Consider the following 22,885-nt stretch of genomic DNA (forward strand, 5'->3'; position numbering starts at 1 on the left):
CACCTCCCCCCCCCCCCCCCCCCCCCCCCTCCACCCCAGGACCTGGTCCCACCCGCAGCTCCAGCCTGGTCCACCACCAGACCTGGTCCCCAGCCAAGGTCCAAGACCTGGTCCACCCACTCAGACCTGGTCCACCTCTGAGCTCCTAGGCCTGGTCCACCACCAGGACCTGGTCCACCACCAGGACCTGGTCCACCGCCAGGACCTGGTCCACCTCTGAGCTCCTAGGCCTGGTTCTCTGGTGGAAGTGGGGATCAGAGCAGTGATGGTGAAGGACGGAGGACAGACTTCCTGTCCCCTCCTTCTGTCCTCATTCAGACGTTAAAGATGAGACATGAAAGTTGAAAGGAGACGACCTGATGTTCTGGATTTGATCCAGACTTTAATCCAGATTAACTTCTTAAAGGACGTTTGTTTTTATCTGGTCTCTGTCCTTTATTAGGACAATTATTAATTTATTTATTTGTCCTCGATGGGAATAAAGAATAAAGAGCTGATTAATAATGAGATGGAACAGAATAAACAACAAACAAAAGTATTGAATGCAGATGATGTTGTTGCCAGTAGAGTGGAGAGTGTTACTCTACCCCAGGACCGTGAGACCAGGTCCACACGTATGAAAACCATCTGGTTTTCCTTGACGTCGTGTCCAGTATTTCTCCATAAATGTCGATCCATTGTAGTTGTAGAGAGGCTGTAGTACACGTCCTAGGCCTGTGGGCGGCGCTGCTTCTGATAACGACCTCAGCCAAAGAAGAAGAAGCGGTGGAGCAGACATCAACCTGGCACACGGACAGTCTGTGATCCTCACGGTAGTGGTGTAGTAGCAGTCACCAGCACGTAATCCCGTACTCCCATAATCCCGTAATCCCGTAGTCCTGTAGTCCTGTAGTCCTATAATCCCATAGTCCCGTAATCCCATAATCCCGTAGTCCCGTAATCCCCTAATCCTGTAGTCCCGTAGTCCTGTAGTCCCATAGTCCCATAATCCCATAGTCCCGTAATCCCGTAATCCTGTAGTCCTGTAGTCCTGTTGTCCACCACTGATGATATCGTTACCAGATGTCGGGGGGTGATGACATCATCGTGTTTGTATCAGACTGTTCACACGAATGAAAAATAGGATCCGCACATTCTTCATATTTTTCTTTTTCACCCTGGGACCTGGATTCAAAAGGGTCCAGACTCAGGAAGATCCTCTGATCTTCTCTCTGGTTTTCATCAAACACAGTCGAACGTCGCAGAGGATTTTTCTGAACTATTTGTGCACAACAGGTTTTAAAATGAAAGTGACAGAAAGTGAAGCCAGTCACAGCTGCACCATTACTAATTAGAGTACTAGAGTACTAGAGTACTAGAGTATTAGAGTACTAGAGCACTAGAGTACTAGAGTACTAGAGTATTAGAATACTAGAGTATTAGACTATTAGAGTATTAGAGTACTAGAGTATTAGAGTACTAGAGTATTAGACTATTAGAGTATTAGAGTACTAGAATATTACAGTATTACAGTATTAGAGTACCAGAATATTAGAGTAGTAGAGTACTAGAGTATTAGACTATTAGAGTATTAGAGTACTAGAATATTACAGTATTACAGTATTAGAGTACTAGAATATTAGAGTAGTAGAGTACTAGAGTATTAGACTATTAGAGTACTAGAGTAGTAGAGTATTAGAGTAGTAGAGTACTAGAGTATTAGAGTAGTAGAGTATTAGACTACTAGAGTATTAGAGTACTAGAGTATTAGACTATAAGAGTATTAGAGTACTAGAGTATTAGAGTACTAGAGTATTAGAATACTAGAGTATTAGAGTATTAGAGCACTAGAGTAGTAGAATACTAGAGTACTGGAGTATTAGAGTACTAGAATACTAAAGTATTAGAATACTAGAATATTAGAGTACTGGAGTACTAGAGTATTAGAGTACTAGAGTACTAGAGTACTAGAGTACTAGAGCCCAGTCACAGCTGCAACGTTACTGTTACAGTCAAAGTAAATAAAACGTTTCATCCATGTCTTGTCCTCATTTCAGATTTATATAAAAATAGAATCGATTCCATAAAATACTTCTGGTAACATGAATAAATGTATAAACAGGCCGAGGAGGTTCTAGGGTTTTGGACTTTTATTTAACTAATGTAGCATGAGGAGCATCTATTGATTTTGTAACTGTCAACAGAGTATTTAATATTTATTCAAATTATTTGTATTCAAGACAAATAAACAAACGTCCAATCAAAAATCTGCTTTTGATCATGTGACCTCAGTGAATATTTGTGTGGCGTTCAGGAGCCTGACTCTGACTGGACCAACACCACTTCATTGCATCACTGGTTCAGTCCAGTGGCTGTTTTACCTTAACTGGGTTACGGAGGCAGCAAATAACTTTTGTGATGAGTTTGATCGGGAGGATGATCAAAGTCTGAGTCTCAGACTAAAGACACAAAGATGAACAACAGAGAAACCAAGTGAATGTAGTGAAGAATATTTTTATTTCTTTCTTGGTGCAGGTTCTACCTCAAACTGAACGAGTGCTGAGGTCCGTGTCACGAAGCAGGTTTAGTGAAAAGTCTGAGTTTATTAACCCTGAAATGAGGGAAACTCTGAGTTTTCCGTTTCACAAAGGGAGGCAGCGGGAAAACTCAGGGGTCGGCAACGCGCGGCTGCGGAGCCGCATGCGTCTCCTTCATCCCTCTGTTGCGTCTCCTTCGTTCCTCTGCTGCGTCTCCTTCGTCCCTCTGTTGCGTCTCCTTCGTTCCTCTGCTGCGTCTCCTTCGTTCCTCTGCTGCGTCTCCTTCGTTCCTCTGCTGCGTCTCCTTCGTCCCTCTGTTGCGGCTCCTTCGTCCCTCTGTTGCGTCTCCTTCGTTCCTCTGCTGCGTCTCCTTCGTTCCTCTGCTGCGTCTCCTTCGTTCCTCTGCTGCGTCTCCTTCGTCCCTCTGTTGCGTCTCCTTCGTCCCTCTGTTGCGTCTCCTTCGTCCCTCTGCTGCGTCTCCTTCGTCCCTCTGTTGCGTCTCCTTCGTCCCTCTGTTGCGTCTCCTTCGTCCCTCTGTTGCGTCTCCTTCGTTCCTCTGCTGCGTCTCCTTCGTCCCTCTGCTGCGTCTCCTTCGTCCCTCTGTTGCGTCTCCTTCGTCCCTCTGCTGCATCTCTCTGCAGCGAGCGATGTGGAGCAACGACGCTGATCAGAGCCGTTCACTGTTTCACGTTAACTGCCTCAGAATAGCAGCAACTAGTCACTCATCAGTGAACGTGCGAGAGCTGCACAACAACTGAATGACACTGAACGCCACACCACACTCGTGGTTGTAACATCAACCAAAAAACACTGAACTCCCACAGTGCATTGCAGCTCATTTACTAGTTACTGTCGAGTATTTAATTCAAATGTATTTTTATTTTAGTGCGTTAGTTATAAATATATATTAAAAATATATATAATTCTAAATTTGAATTGACGATGATCTTGTAACATTAAAATAAAATGTATTTAATTTTTTGTCGCTCAAAATATACGTCACAACTGCCGACGCGCGACGCCCGCCGGCAGGTGCAGCGCGCTGTTTTCGACCTCAGGTAAGACAACCACGGATTAATCCCTGTTATGTTACATAAATGCAATTTCGTTTTCTCTGTAGCAGTTATTTCATTTCCTAAATGCGACACACTATAGGTTTAACATAGAGGTAGAAACGATGTACGCAGTGTTATCTTCATTTTAGATGTAAAGCGGTTTTGTGGCTCCCAGTGTTTTCTTTTCTGTGGGAAACGGGTCCAAATGGCTCTTTGAGTGTTGAAGTTTTCCGACCCCTGGTTTAGCCTGTTTCACAGAGAGAAGTAACTAAACTCTCAGTCAGTTACCGTAGTAACAGGCTCCATGAACCCAACCTGGTCAGGACCTGGTTTATCTCAATGAACCGGGTTAGTCACAAACAGGTGAGTTTGGGCGGAGCCTTGTTCTGCCGTCTGTCAGAAATCATTAAAAAATAAATAAAATCATCAGTAGCTCTATCAGAAATCATTACAAAAATAAAATCATCAGTAGTTCTATCAGAAATCATCAGTAGCTCTGTCAGAAATCATCAGTAGCTCTATCAGAAATCATCAGTAGCTCTATCAGAAATCATCAGTAGCTCTGTCAGAAATCATCAGTAGCTCTGTCAAACGTCCATTAGAACCAGCAGGAACATGTCGTGTCCTTTTGACAACGATCCCGTGGATGAAGATGCAGCATCACTGCTCAGATTAAATACTGGTCTGGAGATGTTATCAGACAAACATAGATGTTTTAGCATTTACACACAATTATCTTTGAGCTGTACCATCACAATCTGTTGGGACAAAAGAAAAAAAGACATGAAGGCAAATGTTTGTATGAAAAGGCTTAAATAGGCTCATGTTGTGGATAAAACAACTGCTCAGTCAAATATCCACTTAATATTTTCTTCACAGTGTAAAACATGATCAGAATGAGGTCTGACCTGTTTAACTATGTTTGTATATTTCATCTTAAGCTGCTGCCAAGTGCCTTCTCCCCTATGAAATAAATTAATATGTTAACGTTACCATTCAAGCAGTTTCCCTGTAATATTATTGTGATATAAAGGACACATTTAAACTAACGCATTGATCCTACGCCGTCTCCCTCTGTTGCACTTCTTTCTAAAAACGTGTTGAAACTCGCTGTATGAGGATTTCCACTCTGTAGCCTCCTCTTCCCCGTTGTCATGGTGACTCGTTGGATCAGGGCTCCATTGGTGCTGGCTTTTTAGAGTTGTGCCGCACGCGTTTACTCCAGGTCAAACTTCTCTGAGTTGATTAAACCAACTCAACTCTCAGTTTTTTAACTCAGGGTAAATCAACTCAGAGTTCAGGATTAGACTCAGTTTGCTGAGAAGTTTCCCTTTGTGAAACGGACCCAGATCTTTAACCGGTACCTGATGAACTGGCCACTGCTCCACTTTCATCACCACTACAGGACATTTACCTTCAAATGCTTTACAACTTTAAACATGAAACTAAATTATTAACTTTAATAAAACATTTTCTTGTTTCTAGTCAGAATGAAATTTTGAACTTCAAAATAAAAGACACACATTTAAAATGGAGAAATACAAACATTTATTAAATGAGAAAATTAACATCTGACTCCTGTTCGTCATCATCTCGTCCAATCAGGAACCAGTCGGCTCCGTTTAAATTTCACACATTGACATCTTTTACAATTAAATTAACAAGGCCAGACCCCCCCCCCCCCCCCCCATCGTCCTCTATCCCCCCCCCCCTCCTCCTCCCCCCTTCTCCTCCTCCTTTTAAAGGAGCAGTCTTTGACCATGATGAGTATAAAATGTTGGACAGCTCCTTTAAATCTTTTTAAGCCCCTCCCATCCACCTGTCCGGAGGCGGAGCTTCAACTCTACATGTAGTTTTAAGGCAGCTGATTGGAGGAGGGTGGTCACATGTTGTTGAATCCCATCATGCCTTTCATGTTGCCAGCGGCGCCCTGTTGGAACTGACGCATCATGGACTGGAGGCCGGCCATGCCACCTACACACACACACACACACACACACACAGACACACACACAGACACACACACACACAGACACACACACACACAGACACACATTACATGATCACATGAACATGCTGCGGATGTTCCTTTCAGTCCTGCCGTACTCTACCTACGTAGTCTACTCTGGTCTGAGTCTCTACCTGGACCTGGTTAGTCTGGTTCACTCTGGAACAGCTCCACCCAAACACTAGGGGGCAACGTAGGGTCCACCTCGACTCTACCTAGAGTCCACCTGGGGTCTACCTGGGGTCTACCTCGAGTCCACCTCGAGTCTACCTGGAGTCCACCAAAAGGTCCACCCAGAGTCTACCTGGGGTCCACCTAAAGTCTACCTAAGGTCTACCTAGAGTCCACCTCGACTCCACCTGGGGTCCACCCAGGGTCTACCTGGAGTCTACCTAAAGTCTACCTGGGGTCCACCCAGGGTCTACCTGGGGTCCACCTAAAGTCTACCTGGGGTCTACCCAGGGTCTACCTGGAGTCCACCTCGACTCCACCTAAAGTCTACCTGGAGTCTACCTGGGGTCTGGTCTATGTTAATGCGAGAGCATAAATTGTGTGAATGGGGGACCAGGAAGTCTTACCCATGTGGTGCAGGACTCTGGGGTCCATCATCTTGGCCATCTGCTGGTTGAGTTTTGCCATCTGAGACGGGTTCACGTTCTTGGACATGTCTCCTCCTGAGGACACAGACAGGTTCAGACCCTCCTTAGCCTCCTCCCCCACACACCCTTAACTCCTCCCCCTCCTCAAAGCCCCCCCCGTCCCTCTGTCCTCACCCTTGAACAGGCCCTTGATGCCCCCCATCTTCTTGACCATCTGGGCGAACTTGGTGTACTGGGTGAGGAGCTCCTGGACGTCCCTGGTGGAGACACCGGACCCTCTGGACACTCTCTGGATCCTGTTGGGCTGCTTACTGAACAGCTTGGCCCCGTCCTTACTGTCCAGCTCTGGGGACGCAACAGGGGACGCAACAGGGGACACCACAGGGGACACCACAGGGGACACCACAGGGGACACCACAGGGGACACAACAGGGGACACCACAGGGGACACAACAGGGGACACAACAGGGGACACCACAGGGGACACCACAGGGGACACCATGTCACAGCCGGACTTCCTCTAACCCACTCCACATCTCACCAACCTCTTCCATTGATTAGGATGGTTCATGCTGTGTGGTGTTGTGTAGGTGTTGTGTTACCCTGGTCGTTCATGCTGTGTGGTGTTGTGTAGGTGTTGTGTAGTTGTTGTGTTACCCTGGTCGTTCATGCTGTGTGGTGTTGTGTAGGTGTTGTGTAGTTGTTGTGTTACCCTGGTCGTTCATGCTGTGTGGTGTTGTGTAGGTGTTGTGTAGTTGCTGTGTTACCCTGGTCGTTCATGCTGTGTGGTGTTGTGTAGGTGTTGTGTAGTTGTTGTGTTACCCTGGTCGTTCATGCTGTGTGGTGTTGTGTAGTTGTTGTGTTACCCTGGTCGTTCATGCTGTGTGGTGTTGTGTAGGTGTTGTGTAGTTGTTGTGTTACCCTGGTCGTTCATGCTGTGTGGTGTTGTGTAGGTGTTGTGTAGTTGTTGTGTTACCCTGGTCGTTCATGCTGTCCATGATTGTCATCAGTTTCTTGAGTCTGGCCATTGACTCCTGTTCGTTTCCTTTACTCATGAAGTCTGTGCCGAAGCCTGGAATCATCCCCTGAACGCACAACATCACATTAACAACACATTAACAACACACATACACTAACCCCGTGACTATGTGTGTGTTTGTGTGTTGTTGTGTCACCATGATTTGTCCGAATGGTCCCATCTTCATGATGTTCTGGAACTGTTCGTACATGTCTCTGAGGGTGAACTGACCTGAGGACACACAACACACAACATTTACCCACAATGCACTGCCTATACCCACAATACAGTGTGTGTTGTGTAGATGTGTGTTTCTCACCGTGTTTCAGTTTGTCGATCAGCTCCTCGTTGTCGTCCAACTTCAACTCATTGACTCTGTCAATCAAACCCTCGATGTCACCCATCCCTGGGGGAGGCAAAGGGGGAGGAGCTTAATGATGAGGGGCTGGGTGTAGTTGTGTAGTTGTGTAGTGGTTGTGTAGTAGTTGTGTTACCCAGCAGCTTGCTGATGAAGGGCTGGGTGTAGTTGTGTAGTAGTTGTGTAGTGGTTGTGTAGTAGTTGTGTTACCCAGCAGCTTGCTGATGAAGGGCTGGGTGTAGTTGTGTAGTTGTGTAGTGGTTGTGTAGTAGTTGTGTTACCCAGCAGCTTGCTGATGAAGGGCTGGGTGTAGTTGTGTAGTAGTTGTGTAGTGGTTGTGTAGTAGTTGTGTTACCCAGCAGCTTGCTGATGAAGGGCTGGGTGTAGTTGTGTAGTAGTTGTGTAGTGGTTGTGTAGTAGTTGTGTTACCCAGCAGCTTGCTGATGAAGGGCTGGGTGTAGTTGTGTAGTAGTTGTGTAGTGGTTGTGTAGTGGTTGTGTAGTAGTTGTGTTACCCAGCAGCTTGCTGATGAAGGGCTGGGTGTAGTTGTGTAGTGGTTGTGTAGTAGTTGTGTTACCCAGCAGCTTGCTGATGAAGGGCTGGGTGTAGTTGTGTAGTAGTTGTGTAGTGGTTGTGTAGTAGTTGTGTTACCCAGCAGCTTGCTGATGAAGGCTGGGTGTAGTTGTGTAGTAGTTGTGTAGTGGTTGTGTAGTAGTTGTGTTACCCAGCAGCTTGCTGATGAAGGGCTGGGTGTAGTTGTGTAGTAGTTGTGTAGTGGTTGTGTAGTAGTTGTGTTACCCAGCAGCTTGCTGATGAAGGGCTGGGTCTTGAAGGGCTCGAAGTCGTCGATGTGTTCCCCGGTGCCGATGAAGATGATGGGACTCCTGGTGGCCGCCACACTGACAACAACAACAACAACGTGATTGGACGGCCGTCAGTGACATCACCAGCAGAGCAGAGGATCATGGTCTTACGCGCTCAGAGCTCCGCCCCCTTTTGCGTGTCCGTCCAGCTTGGTGACGATGACCGAGGCCACGTCCACTTTGTCCTTGAAGGCCTTGGCCTGGGCCTCGCAGGCCTGGCCGATGGACGCGTCCATCACGTACACGATGTTGTCTGGTTGCTATGGAAACAAGGACACATCATCAGACCATCAGACCCCGCCTCCACTACAGTCACCTACCCCCCCCCCCCCACTCTACTCACCACGGCGTTGGACACCTGCAGCATCTCCTCAAACAGAGAGTCCTCCTGCTTGTGTCGTCCACTTGTGTCCACGATGATGATCTCAAAGTTCTCCCCTTTAAACTTCTCCACGCCCTCAGCGGCGATCACCACGGGGTCCATCTCTGTGTAACTGAACGCAGCACGGGTCAGAGGGCCCTGAGTGCACCACACAGTGGGCGGGGCCTCTGGGGCAGTGGGCGGGGACTCACCTGCCGTAGAAGGGGATTCTGGCCTTGGTGGCGTTTTGCTTGAGCTGGTCGAAGGCTCCGGCTCTGAAGGTGTCGGCACAGATCAGACACGTCTTCCAGCCCTTCTTCTGGTAGTAGTACGCCAGCTGCAACCAGAGGAAGCTCAATCAGAGGGGCGGGGCTATCACAGAGGGGCGGGGCTATCACAGAGGGGCGGGGCTATCACAGAGGTGTGGGGGGGGCAGGGAGGGGCTACCTTGGAGCAGGTGGTGGTCTTGCCGCTTCCCTGCAAACCCACGAACATAATGACGTTGTTCTTTCCTTTGGTCGGGGTCCAGGCCTTAACTCCAGGGTCCACGAGCTGCAACACAGCAACACACAACTTACATCAAGTCACATGACCCCACCAGAGGAGGTCACATGACCCCACCAGAGGAGGTCACATGACCCCACCAGAGGAGGTCACATGACCCCACCAGAGCCCTGGTTCCCACCTTGACCAGCTCCTTGAAGACGGCGTGTTGGATCATCCTCCTCTTGTTCAGACCTGATGCCATCTCCTCCAGGTCGATAGCAGACCTACAGGGGTACAGAGCACAGAGTTCATGGACCGGACCGGACCGGACCGGACCAGACCAGAATCCTGACCACACTCACTTGACGTTCTCTCTCAGCTGTTTGACCAGTTTGATGTTGACGTCGGCCTCCAGCAGAGCAGCACACACCTCCTTCAGCATGGCGTTCAACACCTGAACACAAGGACACACACAGACCTGGTCTATATTCTGGTCTAGACAACAATGAAGAGCCCGGTCCAGAGCCCGGGTCCAGAGTCTGCATGGTTACCTCCTCATTGATGATGGTGGCGTTGCTGAGGGACCTCAGAGCGGAGGTGATCTTCCTCCCCAGGTCGGCGAGCACCATGATGACGGTCGGGTTAAAACCGGATCAGTCTGGGACAGAATCAACAAAAATCATTAAACCCCGACGGTTTCTGTCCTTTATTTTATTATACAACTAAACATTTTCTGTCCATTGACCTAAAACATCCAGAACCAGAACCAGTTCAACCTCTAGAAGAATTTAACCTGAATGAGTTTACATCTTGGTTAAATCAGATGTTTGGTTCAAACAGATTTAATTTATCTTTTTAATAATCAAAGTGTGAGACGTCTCCTGACCCACATTACTTTGGAATCAGTGTCTTTACACGACTTCCACCTAAATGTTTAACCCCAAATACAAAAGCCCCGTTAGCAGAGTGTGTTCAGCAGGAAGCTGGAAAATGAACATTTGTTGTCATTGTGTCATTTTTATCAGTTCAGAAATCTGTGTGGGTGCTTTAGCTGCTGCCAGTCACTGATCCACTGATCTGTCCTCTGTCCCCTGTCCTCTGTCCCCTGTCCATGGTCTAGACCATTATCAGTCCTGGGTCCAGTCTCCAGGTGTGAACGGGGACACAAGTTCAGACTGGATCAGATTCTGTCTCAGTCTCTCAGACCATCTGTCTCCTCTGGCTTTGGACTTTGTCCTCAGAGGAAGACGTCCTCTGTCCTCCAGGTGGAGGGGGACCTCTGAGTGTTGTCCATGAGTCCGTGGTCTGATTTCAGTTCATTCATCACTCTGGTTCTGTCTGGGGTCTATTCTCCGGGGTGGACCGGTTTCTGGGGGTTTAGTCTCTAAAGACTCGTTTAGAGTTAGAGGCGTTTATAACTCAGTGAACCTGCGTCACCAGCAGCTCTGTATAAATCACTATATAATATAAATGTAGCGGCATCATTTACAAAACCAGGAGAAAGAATAACAGGAAACAAGCCTGTCATCATTCAAGGTTCCAAATTAACATCAGTTTATCAATAAACTCGTTCTCCGTCACCAGTATGTGTTACTAATAAAAAATATATCACCAATAATCAAAAATAATCAACAAAAACCAGACCGACTGACTCAGCAACATGTCAGCTGTTTACAGCGATGCTAGCGGCTAGCAGCTAGCAGCTACCGTTCACACTGAACGAAGATTAGCCGTCAGTTAGCCGAGTGCTAACCGTTAGCTCGCTGTGTTCTACGGAACCGGACCGAGTCACCGGCATTTAAAGACCGGGGTCACGACCGGGGATAAAGAGTCGAGTCTTACCGGGGTTCAGCCGGAGAGAATGGCCGCGTCTTACCGAGATTTAATGAGTTTTATCAGGGACGAAACTCCGCCAGAGAAACGTCATCAGAAACACCAGCTCTTCTTCTACGGCTGCTTCTTCTTCTACGGGTTTTAACGCCGCGGATCAGCTGTGGGAGACACTGCCACCTGGAGGCTGCGCGCGTGTGTGGATTTATAACCAGAATCAGAAAACTTAATTAATTAGAATAATTATTTATTAATCGTCTGTGAGGGTTCTCAGTCCTCACGGTCTGGTTTATATTCAAACACCTTTTTTTAAAAACAAACAAACAAAGGAAAACATCTGGACTTGTAGAGTTTAGAGAAGACATTTCATCATCAGGTCTAAGGGACTAGAGGAAGTTTGAGGATTACTCCTCTTAGATTACCTGTCTCCTACAATAATAAAAAATATATAAAAACTTATAATATTATTACAAATAAATTATAAAAGAGTCTGAAGTGTTAATAGAGTCAAGAGTGACCGACACTGAGCTATGATTCTGTCTGTTTCCTACCATCAGAGTGATGTTTGGGGGTTAAGTCTTGGTTCATCATTAGGTTATGATAAAATAAGAGTCTCTAATAGACGACACATCGATCAGCTCAGACCAAATCATTCACGACTAAATAAATGAAATAACAGAATATTAATGTCACATTGTTGCTGTACATTTATTCATTTTCTAAACCAGACATCACTTTCTGCTCCGTAATCTAAAACATGTGATCCCTTTATTGATGAGAACTGAATGATGATCATTCTGAGCTGAGGAGGATCTGGATCCTGGTCCTGAAACGTCTCCAACTTTCTTATAGTTGATCATCAAGTTGTCTCCAGGTAAAATTTTACCTCGTTTATCAATTTCTTTCTTCTTCTCCTGTTGTGTTTGTGGCTGAACTGAACCTCCAGCACTTATTGTGAAAGTCTCTCGGTCAGAGGTCAAAGGTGAGAAACTAAAGTTACATGATGTCAGCTTCAGTCTTGGAGGAAGAGGAGGATTATGATGGAGCTGTGGGGTCAGAGGTCACCGGCTTCTGAAGGAGCTGATTGGACAAAACCTCCGTCTCTGCTGATTGGTCCAGGAGCTGGGCGAGCGAGGTGTTCTGACAGAGAGAGAGATGAACAGGAACCATAAGAGAAACGTGAATGTGTTTAAACTGGAGCTGTCAAACCATTAAAGGTTTAATTAGATTAAACTCAGGTTGATGTGGATTCATCCAGATTAATCAGATTAAATCTCCTTCATGTTTAATCTCTATTGATTCATTTTATTGTTGACGATGAACAGACTCCAGGAAGAAGAGAATAAATCTGCACTGAACGTCTTTCTTTGTCCACCATGTGTCCACATGAATGTGAACCTGTTGCTACGGAGACAAACTAACTTGTGGACATTGTCCAACCAGAGGAGAGCTGACGCTTCTTATTGAGAACAGTGTCTCCCAGTGAACAGTGGCTGCAGGAGTGGACACATATTAGCAGCAGCATTGGCAGCTTGTCTTTGTCTTGGTTTGTCTTGGTTTGTCTCCAGCTGTTAGCCGCGTTAGCCCAAGTGCTAGCAGAATCCCCGGCTAACGTATGCTTGGCTTGGTTCATGTGCTGTTTGAAGCTGGAAAGAAAACTCCTTCCTGCAGAGTGTGATGATACTTTATGTGTCTCCACTGGTCCCTCTTGGTGTCTTTGTCCTCAAATGTCCCATGGAGAGGACCAACGTGCTGTTTAGCGTCTTCCATCTTTATGGGTTGGTTCTGCTGCCTGTCACTACCGGATCAGCTGGTGCTAACGCTAACGCTACTTGGACAAACTGAGACACGTTCACAGTCGTTCTGCTGCTGATGCTTCATTAATCACATTAATCAGATGATGGTTAATTAACGTTAACATGTTAAATTCGCTCTAGATTAAATGTGAGACTGTGACCGACCAGCAGAAGCAGATGTTCAGCTGTGGAGACGTGTTCATGGGCTGAGCTCAGCTTCTCCTCCAGACTCTGGATGAAGTCCATCATCAGCTGCAGTGACTCCACCACCTCTCTGAAACCAGACACCACACACACTCAGACCACGCCCACACAGTCCAGGGTTTCCATGGAGACAGCGTCTACCTGTGCAGGTGAGCCTGGACCGGGAGGCTGGTCTGATCCAGGGGCCTCGTCAGTCTCTGCCTCACGCTCTTCTGGTTCCTCAGCAGCTCCTGCAGATGCTCCCCCAACATCTGCAGCTTCTGGAGCCTCCCAGCTGAGGCCGGGCACAGGTCAACATATTAGACTAGACTTTCATGTCATTCCACATGTTCAGGTCCAGATCATCTAAGTCCAGTTCATCATTAACCAGAAGTTCAGTCAGGAGCATAGATAGTGTGGAATATAAGAGGCTGGTTTATAGCACATGGACAATATGATGTGAACTATGAACAGATGAGACCATACGATTAAAATGTTTGATGATTAAATGCAGATTATAAACAGGAACTTGAACATCATTTACTCTAGAGCAGCCCCCCCCCCCATTATTATTACTATTATTACTGTTACTGTTGATGTTTTGTGTCACGCCGTCACGGTGCTTTTTAAAACATTTTGGTTAACTTAGTCTTTAAAGGTATAACGTGTGGAAATTATCATCGTTATGTTACACACTGAGCACCCTCTTATTAGCAGAAAAGGGAAATACAGTTAACATTACACCCAAACGCATAGGCCAAAATAACACAGGAAATAAGAACAAACTCACTGAGGTGGAAGGTGTGGGCGACGTCTGCGTTCTTCTTCTCCACCTTCAGCAGCTCAATCTGAAGCTGCAGCTGCACCAACAGGAGATAAAACACATGACGCTGACGTCTAATCAGGAAATAAATAAACAGCTGCTTCCATCAGACACAGGACGTAAATATGACATAAAAACAGGTCCTAATATTTAGAAGAAGAAGAAGAAGAAGATCCCTTTATTGATCCGCGCAGGGAAATTACTTGGTCCAAGTTATGATTCCTGTTATACTCACAAACTGTCACAGATCATCAGCTATGTGTTATATTACTAGATCCTACATGTTTCCTTCAGCTTGATGTTTGTATCTATGACAGAAGTTTGTTTATCTTGTTTCTCCTGTTCTTCTTCTCTCTCTATCTTCTCTGGTTCTACCCGGCTGGTCTTCAGCAGATGGTTCCTCCATATGAGCTGGTTCTGCTCCAAGTTTCTTCCTGTTAAAGGGAGTTTTTCCCTCAGGCTGCTCTGGAGGTTTCAGGCTGGTTTTTGTGAAGCGTCTTGAGACACTTTGTGTTGTTATTGGTTCTATATAAACAAAACTGAATTGAAACTAAAAAAATTGAAAATTGAATAAGATAAGAATAAAGTAAAGTAAGATACATAAGAAGAGAATAAGGCCGAGATAAAATTTGCAAAAAGTGTACAGGTCCAGTTTACATACAATACAGTGGATCCAGTTCATACCTGGTCCAGGTTTCTTTGGATTCTGATTCGCTCTTCTGCCTCCTGCAGGTGAGGGGAGAGGGCGGGGCTTGAGTCTGAAGAGGAGGAGTCGAGGTCCTCCTGAGGAAGATGTAGATGTTAATGGACACAGACCAGACTCTTCAGACAGATGTTTACAGTCAGTGACGTCTGACCTGAGACAGAGCTCCTACTGAGACACATCTGGACAGAAGAACACCAGCTGGAGACAGCGAGGAGGAGGAGGAGGAGGAGGAGGAGGAGGAGGAGTCCCTCTGATTCATCTGGAACTGAAGATGGAATAACAAGAGAATAAAAGCAAGCATCAACATGTTGTGGTTGTGATTATTATTTAACTAATTTCTATGAAGAGAGAACACGCTCTGAATCAACAGATCACTACCATCTCTAAGTGCAGGTCTGCTTGTGGTTCCTAGAGGTTCTAAAAGTAGAATGGGAGGTAGAACCTTCAGCTATCAGGCTCCTCTCCTGTGGAACCAGCTCCCAGTTTGGGTTCTGGAGGCAGACACAGTCTCTACGTTTAAGGTCAGGACTAAGACTTTCCTTTTAGACAAAGCTTATAGTTAGAGCCTTAGTGATGCTGCTATAGGCCGAGGCTGCAGGGGGACGATGCACTGAGGACATGTCCTCTAATGTCTCCTCTACTACTACTCATGTAGCTCTGTGCTGCTCCTGTATAGCATGTTAGCAGCATGTTAGCAGTATGTTAGCAGCATGCTAACCCCCCTCCTCCATCTTCTTCTCCTCCTGTGGAGCTCCATAAACTACATCTGTAGTCCTGGTCTCATCAACCTGCCCAGTCTCCTTGGCCTCCAGCAGTCCAGGTTCTACATCCGGTCTCTGGACCATCATCAGGTTCTACATCTGGTCTCTGAACCATCATCAGGTTCTACATCCGGTCTCTGGACCATCATCAGGTTCTACATCCGGTCTCTGGACCATCATCAGGTTCTACATGGACCCTTTAGTCAGATGGATCTATATCTCTTGTCTCTCTCTACCCGGTCTTAGACAGATGGTCCCTCCATATGAGCCGGTCCTGGTTCTGGTTCTGGTCTCTTCCTTCGTGCTGTTCTGGAGGGTTCAGGCTTTATTCTGTAAAACGTCTTGAGACTTGAGACTACTTATTATTGACGCAATAGAAATAAAATTGATTTGTTGAACCCGAACTCTCTCCTCTGGATTCGGAACGAACCGGAACGCAGAGAAACCTGAAAGCTGAGAGCTCCTCTGGTTCCGGTTCTGGTTCTGGTTCGGTGTTTGATTTTCTTACCGTTTTATCGGAACGATCTCGTCTGGAAACTAAACCCGCCCGTTTGTTTGTTTCTCTTCTTCTACGAACATAAACGGCAGTGTTGAAAAGTGCGCATGTGCAGTAAAAGTGACGTCTGTGTTGGAAAGTGCGCATGTGCAGACTCACTGATTACTCCTCTGTTTTTGCTGTAGAGGTTTTGGTGTAAACTGTACTTTTTGTAAAGTTCTCGGGAAAACCGACAGTTATTGTGGTCACACACGATCTGTCTCTGGAGGAGACTCACATTATATTATTGATCACGTGTATTCTGGTCCTCTGTGTTGTTAACTTCTCGTTCCCCTGGCTGGTTTTTTGTAAGTTTGTATTATTCTATATCCCAATTGCCCTTCGGGGATAAATAAAGTTTTTACTGATTCTGATTCTGATTCTGATTCATTTTTTGTTGTGATACTGTTTACTCATAAAAATAACTGACTCGGTTGTTTTCTACAGGACCGTCTGTGTTGGAAAGTGCGCATGTGCAGAGAAGTGACCTGTGACAGATCGCTGCCCTGATTGGCTGAGCCCAGAAAGCCGCTGCCCTGATTGGCTGAGCCCAGAAAGCAGCTGCCCTGATTGGCTGAGCCCTCAGAGCCGTTCAGGGAACCAGGGCGGATACTCTCTATCTCAACTAACTTCTCCGTCTTTCATCTAAATTCATTCTTTTTATTGCAAGACATTTTAAAAGTTAAACTATAAAACGCAGCTCAGTGTCCGTCGCTCTGACGTAAGTAAAAAAAACAACTGTTTCCTGTTATCTGAGCTAGCGTTAGCGTGGTAACGAAGGATTGCTAATGAAGCTAATGCTAAAACTGTGTGATACTGAACGGGCTGATTAATTAAAAAGATTTTCTCTGGACATAATAGATTCATAAAAGGAGCAGAGATTTAGTTAAATGTCAAATGTTTTGTTTCCATGTTTTTTTAATATATCTCTGAGGTCACGTGATCACAACACTGTTTAGTGAGTGCAGCTCTGTTTTATTTCTATTTATTTATTTATTACAGTGCTTTTTCTTATTTTCACATTCGCATCACAGGACCTACCGCCCAAAGCCTCTTCATGTCCGCACATAAATTATTCTTGATTCTGTTAAATAATAAAAGCACAGAGGATGTTTTCTCTGGTTTTAGATAAGAACCAGTGAAGGTTTATTTAACCTCTGTGTCCTGCAGGGATTCGTCCAGCGGATCCATAACTCCCTCTGAGGAGCAGCAGGAGCAGGAGCAGGAGATGAAGTGAGGCTCTGAGCTGGTACCTGGCTGTCGGTGGAGATGGGGAACAGCGCGTTGAAGTCTCACCTGGAAACCTCCCAGAAGACAGGAGTGTTCCAGCTGACAGGGAAAGGTCTGCAGGAGGTGAGAGGAGCTGAGAACTGGTCAACATCACAGCAATTAATTCATTTTACAGGTTAGACACCGGATCCATTCATTAGTTGGTGAATAAAACGCAAGGAACCAGGAGAAGATGTAAACTAGTCTCAGATAATTCATCACTAAATAAAATCCTTCACATCCTCATAGTTTCATTCTTCTGGTGTTTTAGGGCTTTTAATGTGGTGGTTTATATTTTCATATTGTGTTTCTGTTATTGGTCTGGATGTGAAGCTAAAGCTGCCAGAGAGTGTGTATCTCTGTTTAAACACAGATGTAGGTCATTTCTAGGTCTCAAGACGTCACTTCTCTGAGACAGAGTCGCTCCACTCACTCATCTGACAACGGTGCGACACCACAGAAGAAGAAGAAGACGCCCCTGGTCATTTTAGACTGTAGATCTTGTCTACAGTCATTTAAGATACTTCAAGATCCTTAATCACCCTGTCCCCATGTCCATGTGTCCCCCGTGTCCCTGTCCGTCTGTTTCAGTTCCCAGAGGAGCTGCAGAGACTGACGTCCAACCTGAGGACGGTGGACTTGTCGGGGAATCGGATCGAGATTCTTCCTGACTCCGTGGGGAACTTCCTGCAGCTGAAGAGTCTGACGATGAACTCAAACCGTCTCAGTGAGTCTGAACCTCTGCACCTGGGAACTGAACCCCCACAGCCTCCAGACTGACCCGTGTCCCGGTTTGTCCTCAGCTTGTCTGCCCAGTGAGATCGGGAAGCTGAAGAAACTGGAGACCCTGAGTCTGAACGGGAACCGGATCCAGCAGCTAAACCCGGCCCTGGGCCAGCTCAAGGCCCTCCGGACCCTCAGCCTCGCTGGGAACCAGATCTCAGAGTTTCCCTCCGGACTAGGAACCCTGAGACACCTGGACCTGCTGGACCTGTCCAGGAACCAGATCCGGAACGTCCCACCTGAGGTGTCTGAGCTGCAGGCCATCGAGATCAACCTCAACCAGAACCAGGTACTTTCAGAACTGCACCCAAAACCAGCTGAGTGAGAGGAGTGGGTACTAACCAGGTTTCTGGTCCCGGTCCAGATCTCGGTGGTGTCCCCTGAGGTGTCTCGGTGTCCTCGTCTGAAGGTCCTGCGTCTGGAGGAGAACTGTCTGGAGCTGTCCTCCATCCCTCAGTCCATCCTGACCCAGTCCCAGGTGTCTCTGTTCTCCGTGGAGGGAAACCTGTTTGAGGTCAAGAACCTGCGAGATCTCGAAGGATACGACCAGGTCAGGACCAGAACCCAGTCATGTTTTTATGGTCAGATTAGATCCTCTGGGGGGAGAGTTTCCCTTTATATTGTGTTGGGGTCAAATTTGACCCGTTTCTAAGTTAAAATGTGTGAAAAGTAAGATTTCACACAACCTTTTATAAATGAGTTGTGGATCATAGGAACGGTTTCAGGTCGGCTCAGTTAATCTCGGGTTAGACGAGAACCGGTGGAGGAACCTGAGATAAAATGAGTAACAAACCTCTGAGCTGAGAACTTTTTTGACTCCCCAGTACATGGAGCGTTTCACCGCCACAAAGAAGAAGTTCACCTGAAGACCCTCGACAAGGAGTCCTGAGCCCACAGCGCCACCTGGGGGTGGAGTGCACAGAGGCCCCCCCACCTCGCTTCATCCCCATGTAGCTGCTGCTAAAACCAGACTCGAGGCAGCGGCCAGTCCTCCTCACAGCACCCCCCCCCCCACCCCCCCACATCGGAGGCAGGAAGAGACTGTTTTAATACTACAGAAGAAGAAAAGTCGCTGTGAAACGATTGTTCACTGAGGGATGGACAGAGATCAGACGAGCTGGATGTTTCATTGAAGTCCATTCATCTAATGATCATATATTATTACTATTAGTATTATTTATATAGTATGTTAGAGCCTTGATTATTGACCACCTGTTAATAATGCTGCTCCGCTAAGCTAGGCCAGTTAGCACAAATCACATTTAACTACACTTAGCTAAGCTAACAGCTAGCCCAGTTTGTCTGATTTAATGTTGTATTCTGAAGGAGGCAGGTGATTTAATGGGAAGATGAATCCGTTCTGATGATGTTTGTGATGAATTTCAACGGCATTAAACACCAACTGCTCCTTTATTTGTGTTTATCTCAAGTCTTTGAGTTCATGAACCTTTATTAATAACACCAGCAGGCGGCGCTCATGCGCAGTAAAAGCCACCAGGAGTCAGCTGATAGTGATAAAAAGCTAAATGGAAAGAATTTGTTAAATTAAATGGTAGGTGAGAAACAAAAAGGTAGAAGTTAAAATACAACTGATAAAAATGAAAACAATTAAATATAATAAATCTTCTAAATGAGTTCTGAATAAAATAATTTTATATATTAAACAATTAAATCACACGAATAAAAAAATAACAGAAATCCCAGCAACAACTTTAAAAGGTTTTTGTAATAAACAGAATAAGAAATGAAACCTGATGTTTGTTTGTCCCCGGTCTCTCCCCCCTCGTCTCTCCTCCCCCTCCCACCTCCCACCTCCCTCCTCCCTCCTCCCACCTCCTCCCCCTCCACCACTAACTCCACTCGTTCTCCGGGATATTTTGAGGCTCCGGTCTCAGAGTTGGAGACTGAACCGAGCCGAGCGAGTTGACCCGGTTCCTGTGAGTCCCGGTTCCGTGAGGAGATGAGGAGGTGAGAAGATGGAGGGGCTGCTGTGGATCTTGGTGTTTTTAACCCGGACTCTGGTGGGGAGCTGCGGGGACGGTGAGTGTGATTGTAGCCGCTAGCAGAGCAGCTAATGAACCGCCGAATTCCACCAGTGAAAAGACAGATTCTACAATTTTTAGGTCGTGACCCGGATTCACAGCAGAACCGTCCGAAGTGAGAAAGCGGAACCAGACTCGGGTTGATTCGGATCAATTCGGCTCAACTTTTGTTCACCCTGCAAGTCTCTATGTGAACTTAAATGATCAAACATCCTCAAACTAACTTCACTTTAAACCTGTAGTTTAACGCCGAATCAACAGGGAGGCTGGTGTCCGAACGAACCAGAACCAGAACCTGAACTTGAAACACAGCTGACAGACACTTTCCTTAACCCAGACCCTTAAACTAAAGGTTTTTTGAATGGAGTCTGGTCTGAAGACTCAAAGTTTCAGGTTTGGTTTAGGGTCTAACAACATGCTGGTGTCATATCAACAGTGATGTCATCACCACCACCTGATGAGCAGCTGATGATGTCATCCCTGGAGGAGTGGTCACCTGCTCTTCTGATTGATCCAGGTGTGATGGTGTGTAGAGCAGCTGATCAGTAACCTCTGACTCCTCCCCTTTCTGCAGGTGTCCGCTTCACGAAGCAGCCGTCCAATCAAACGGTGTCTCAGGGGAACGAGGTGCGTCTGGGCTGCGCCGTGGAGGGGGTGACGGAGCCCGACATCACCTGGATGAAGGACGGAGAGAAGCTATACAGTACTGACCAGGTGTTCCTCACCCTGGGGGAGCAGCACTGGGAGACGTCACACAGGTCCACTACATGTTCCTCTCTCTCTTCTACCACCTCTTATCCTCGCTGGGGTTGTGGGGGCTGCAGCTTATCCCAGATGTCATGGGGTTAGAGGGGGGGCCACCTGGACCCTGGACAGGTCTCCAGTCTGTCCTGGGACTAACACACAGAGACCGACAACCATTCAGAATCAGAATGACTTTATTGATCTCAGGGGGAAATTACTTTTCGTTACAGCAGCTCCAACCCAAAGTGTAACAGTTTTACAAAGAGCAATTACAATAAGTAGGAGACAATAAGGATGAGTAAGCAAATGTAACAAATATAGGAAATATATATATATATATAAACAATATGTACAAGTATAAGTGAAGTGAAACCAGTGTTCCTAAGAGATGAGGTGAACATGAATTATCGCACATAAAATAAATAATTTGGGTTTTACGCCCTCAGAGTGAGGAGTTGTACAGGCTAATGGCCTCAGACAGGAATATGTATTCACATGTGTATGTACACACACACACATATATATATATATATATAATCTATAACTAACAATCAGCCAGATGTGACCCATGTAAACACTGCCTGGTTAAATCGAGTGAAAGTATCATGGAGTCGCGTTGAAGCTGTTGTTGCTGGTTCATTTCTGTTTGATGTGGAAACAGTCGAGTCATAAATAGAGGACGTTTGCTCTTCACCTGCCTCCAAGGACAGAGTCATCTCACCTGGGACCTCAACGCCTCCGGTCCCAGACCAGGTCCTAAAGCCCGCGGCTCATGCTGCTCAGGGTTCTGGTTCAGGTTTTGGTTCTGTGTCATCACTGTGGCTTTAAACCGAGACGAAACGAGCTGAACGTCCGTCTCATGGTTGTGACGTCTGTTCAGAATCCATAGAGATTTAGTGAGATTCTGATGTTGTGGTTCTGGTTCCAGTGTAAGGTCGGTCCAGGTCCAGGATGCGGGTCAGTACTGGTGTGAGGTGGAGTTCCAGGATCTGACGTTCTCCTCTGAACATGCCTGGATCACAGTGGAAGGTGGGGACCCTGAACACACCACAGACACAGATTAACCTACCATCTGCTAAGACCCTGAACACACCTCCTCCTCCTCCTCCTCCTCCGCTTCCTCCTCCTGCACCTCCTCCTCCTCCTCCTCCGCTTCCTCCTCCTGCTCCTCCTCCAGGAGTCCCTCACTTCCTCCAGGAGCCCCAGGACGTTGCCTCGTTGCCCAACTCTCCTTTCAACCTGAGCTGTGTTGCTGTGGTTCCCTGATCCGTGGAGTGCTGTTGTGAGGAGTCCAGGGAGTCCTAGGTCGTCTCTCCGTCTCAGTTCCGTCGAGTCACATGGCCCAGGTGCATGATGGGAAGTCTAGGCCGCATTGTTCCTGCATTACCCACAATGCTGCGGGGCGTGTGCTGTATTTCAGGTGTTAACAGCAGCATCAAGTTTTACTGTGAAGCCAAGAACTCATGGGTTCTCGTGTCCAGGACCGAACTTTCCCATAAAGGTGATCCACGTCATAGGTGAGTCACATTAAGGTAGTCCACTTAAAGGTAGTCCCATCAAGGTGATCCCATCATAGTGTCCACTTATGTAGTCCACTCAAAGGTGAGTCCATCATTAAGTGGTCCACATCATAGGTGAGTCCCATGTACATCTTCATCTGATGTAATACCATAAATTACTCACATTCTCTTCATGCTCGTTCCTCCTATCGCTCTGGTTCCTCTGGTTCCTCTTCATTGCTCTGGTTCCCCTGGTTCCCCTGGTTCCCTGTCATTACTCTGGTTCCTCTAGTTCCTCTTCATCACTCTAGTTCCGCTGATTCCTCCAGTTCCTCTGGTTCCTTTAGTTTCTCTGGTTCCTCTTCATTGCTCTAATTCCTCTAGTTCCTCTAGTTCCTCTGGTTCCTCTAGTTCCTCTAGTTCTTCCGGTTCCTCTTCATTGCTCTAGTTCCTGTAGTTCCTCTTCATTGCTCTGTTTCCTCTAGTTCCTCTAGTTCCTCTAGTTCTTCCGGTTCCTCTTCATAGCTCTAGTTCCTGTAGTTCCTCTTCATTGCTCCGTTTCCTCTAGTTCCTCTGGTTCCTCTAGTTCTTCCGGTTCCTCTTCATTGCTCTGTTTCCTCTAGTTCCTCTGGTTCCTCTGGTTCCTCTAG

At 46.6% G+C, this 22,885-nt stretch overlaps 4 protein-coding genes across 6 annotated transcripts in view; 2 read left to right on the forward strand and 2 right to left on the reverse strand.

The window, feature by feature from the left end:
- Positions 1 to 5,430: 5,430 nt before the first annotated feature.
- On the reverse strand, positions 5,431 to 11,261 carry srp54 (signal recognition particle 54). 2 transcript variants are annotated; one of them, XM_047611142.1, is made up of 15 exons: positions 11,141 to 11,261; positions 9,816 to 9,922; positions 9,627 to 9,718; positions 9,464 to 9,548; positions 9,226 to 9,330; positions 8,991 to 9,115; positions 8,761 to 8,911; positions 8,529 to 8,677; positions 8,353 to 8,453; positions 7,516 to 7,602; positions 7,354 to 7,427; positions 7,155 to 7,263; positions 6,353 to 6,523; positions 6,158 to 6,253; positions 5,431 to 5,545 (listed from the first exon to the last, which is right to left on the reverse strand). In XM_047611142.1, the coding sequence occupies exons 2-15, from the start codon at positions 9,891 to 9,893 to the stop codon at positions 5,454 to 5,456; spliced, it is 1,515 nt and encodes a 504-aa protein (XP_047467098.1). In that variant the 5' UTR covers positions 9,894 to 9,922; positions 11,141 to 11,261; the 3' UTR covers positions 5,431 to 5,453. The 2 variants fall into 2 exon arrangements, with proteins under 2 accessions (XP_047467098.1, XP_047467099.1); XM_047611143.1 differs by having other exon boundaries at positions 11,107 to 11,218.
- Positions 11,262 to 11,324: 63 nt separating this feature from the next.
- haus2 (HAUS augmin like complex subunit 2) lies at positions 11,325 to 16,021 on the reverse strand. Of its 2 annotated transcripts, none has more exons than XM_047611158.1 (7): positions 15,872 to 16,021; positions 14,754 to 14,867; positions 14,581 to 14,679; positions 13,864 to 13,933; positions 13,236 to 13,368; positions 13,056 to 13,164; positions 11,325 to 12,234 (listed from the first exon to the last, which is right to left on the reverse strand). In XM_047611158.1, exons 1-7 carry the CDS (start codon positions 16,004 to 16,006, stop codon positions 12,130 to 12,132), a joined length of 765 nt encoding a protein of 254 aa, XP_047467114.1. In that variant the 5' UTR covers positions 16,007 to 16,021; the 3' UTR covers positions 11,325 to 12,129. The 2 variants fall into 2 exon arrangements, with proteins under 2 accessions (XP_047467114.1, XP_047467115.1); XM_047611159.1 differs by lacking the exon at positions 15,872 to 16,021 and adding an exon at positions 14,981 to 15,000.
- Positions 16,022 to 16,354: 333 nt separating this feature from the next.
- On the forward strand, positions 16,355 to 19,363 carry lrrc57 (leucine rich repeat containing 57). Its single transcript, XM_047611160.1, has 6 exons — positions 16,355 to 16,619; positions 17,069 to 17,251; positions 17,759 to 17,894; positions 17,971 to 18,239; positions 18,315 to 18,500; positions 18,775 to 19,363. Exons 2-6 carry the CDS (start codon positions 17,168 to 17,170, stop codon positions 18,814 to 18,816), a joined length of 717 nt encoding a protein of 238 aa, XP_047467116.1. The 5' UTR covers positions 16,355 to 16,619; positions 17,069 to 17,167; the 3' UTR covers positions 18,817 to 19,363.
- Positions 19,364 to 19,786: 423 nt separating this feature from the next.
- Positions 19,787 to 22,885, forward strand: part of tyro3 (TYRO3 protein tyrosine kinase) — a 13,165-nt gene continuing 10,066 nt past the window's right edge. Inside the window, exons 1-4 of the mRNA XM_047611372.1 lie at positions 19,787 to 19,990; positions 20,567 to 20,750; positions 21,665 to 21,765; positions 21,914 to 21,993. Of these exons, the coding sequence (XP_047467328.1) occupies positions 19,927 to 19,990; positions 20,567 to 20,750; positions 21,665 to 21,765; positions 21,914 to 21,993 (429 nt within the window). The 5' untranslated portion in view covers positions 19,787 to 19,926. The remainder of the gene's footprint in view (positions 19,991 to 20,566; positions 20,751 to 21,664; positions 21,766 to 21,913; positions 21,994 to 22,885) is intronic.

Source organism: Mugil cephalus, chromosome 17 (genome assembly GCF_022458985.1).
Source record: "Mugil cephalus isolate CIBA_MC_2020 chromosome 17, CIBA_Mcephalus_1.1, whole genome shotgun sequence".
Lineage (NCBI taxonomy): Eukaryota > Metazoa > Chordata > Actinopteri > Mugiliformes > Mugilidae > Mugil > Mugil cephalus.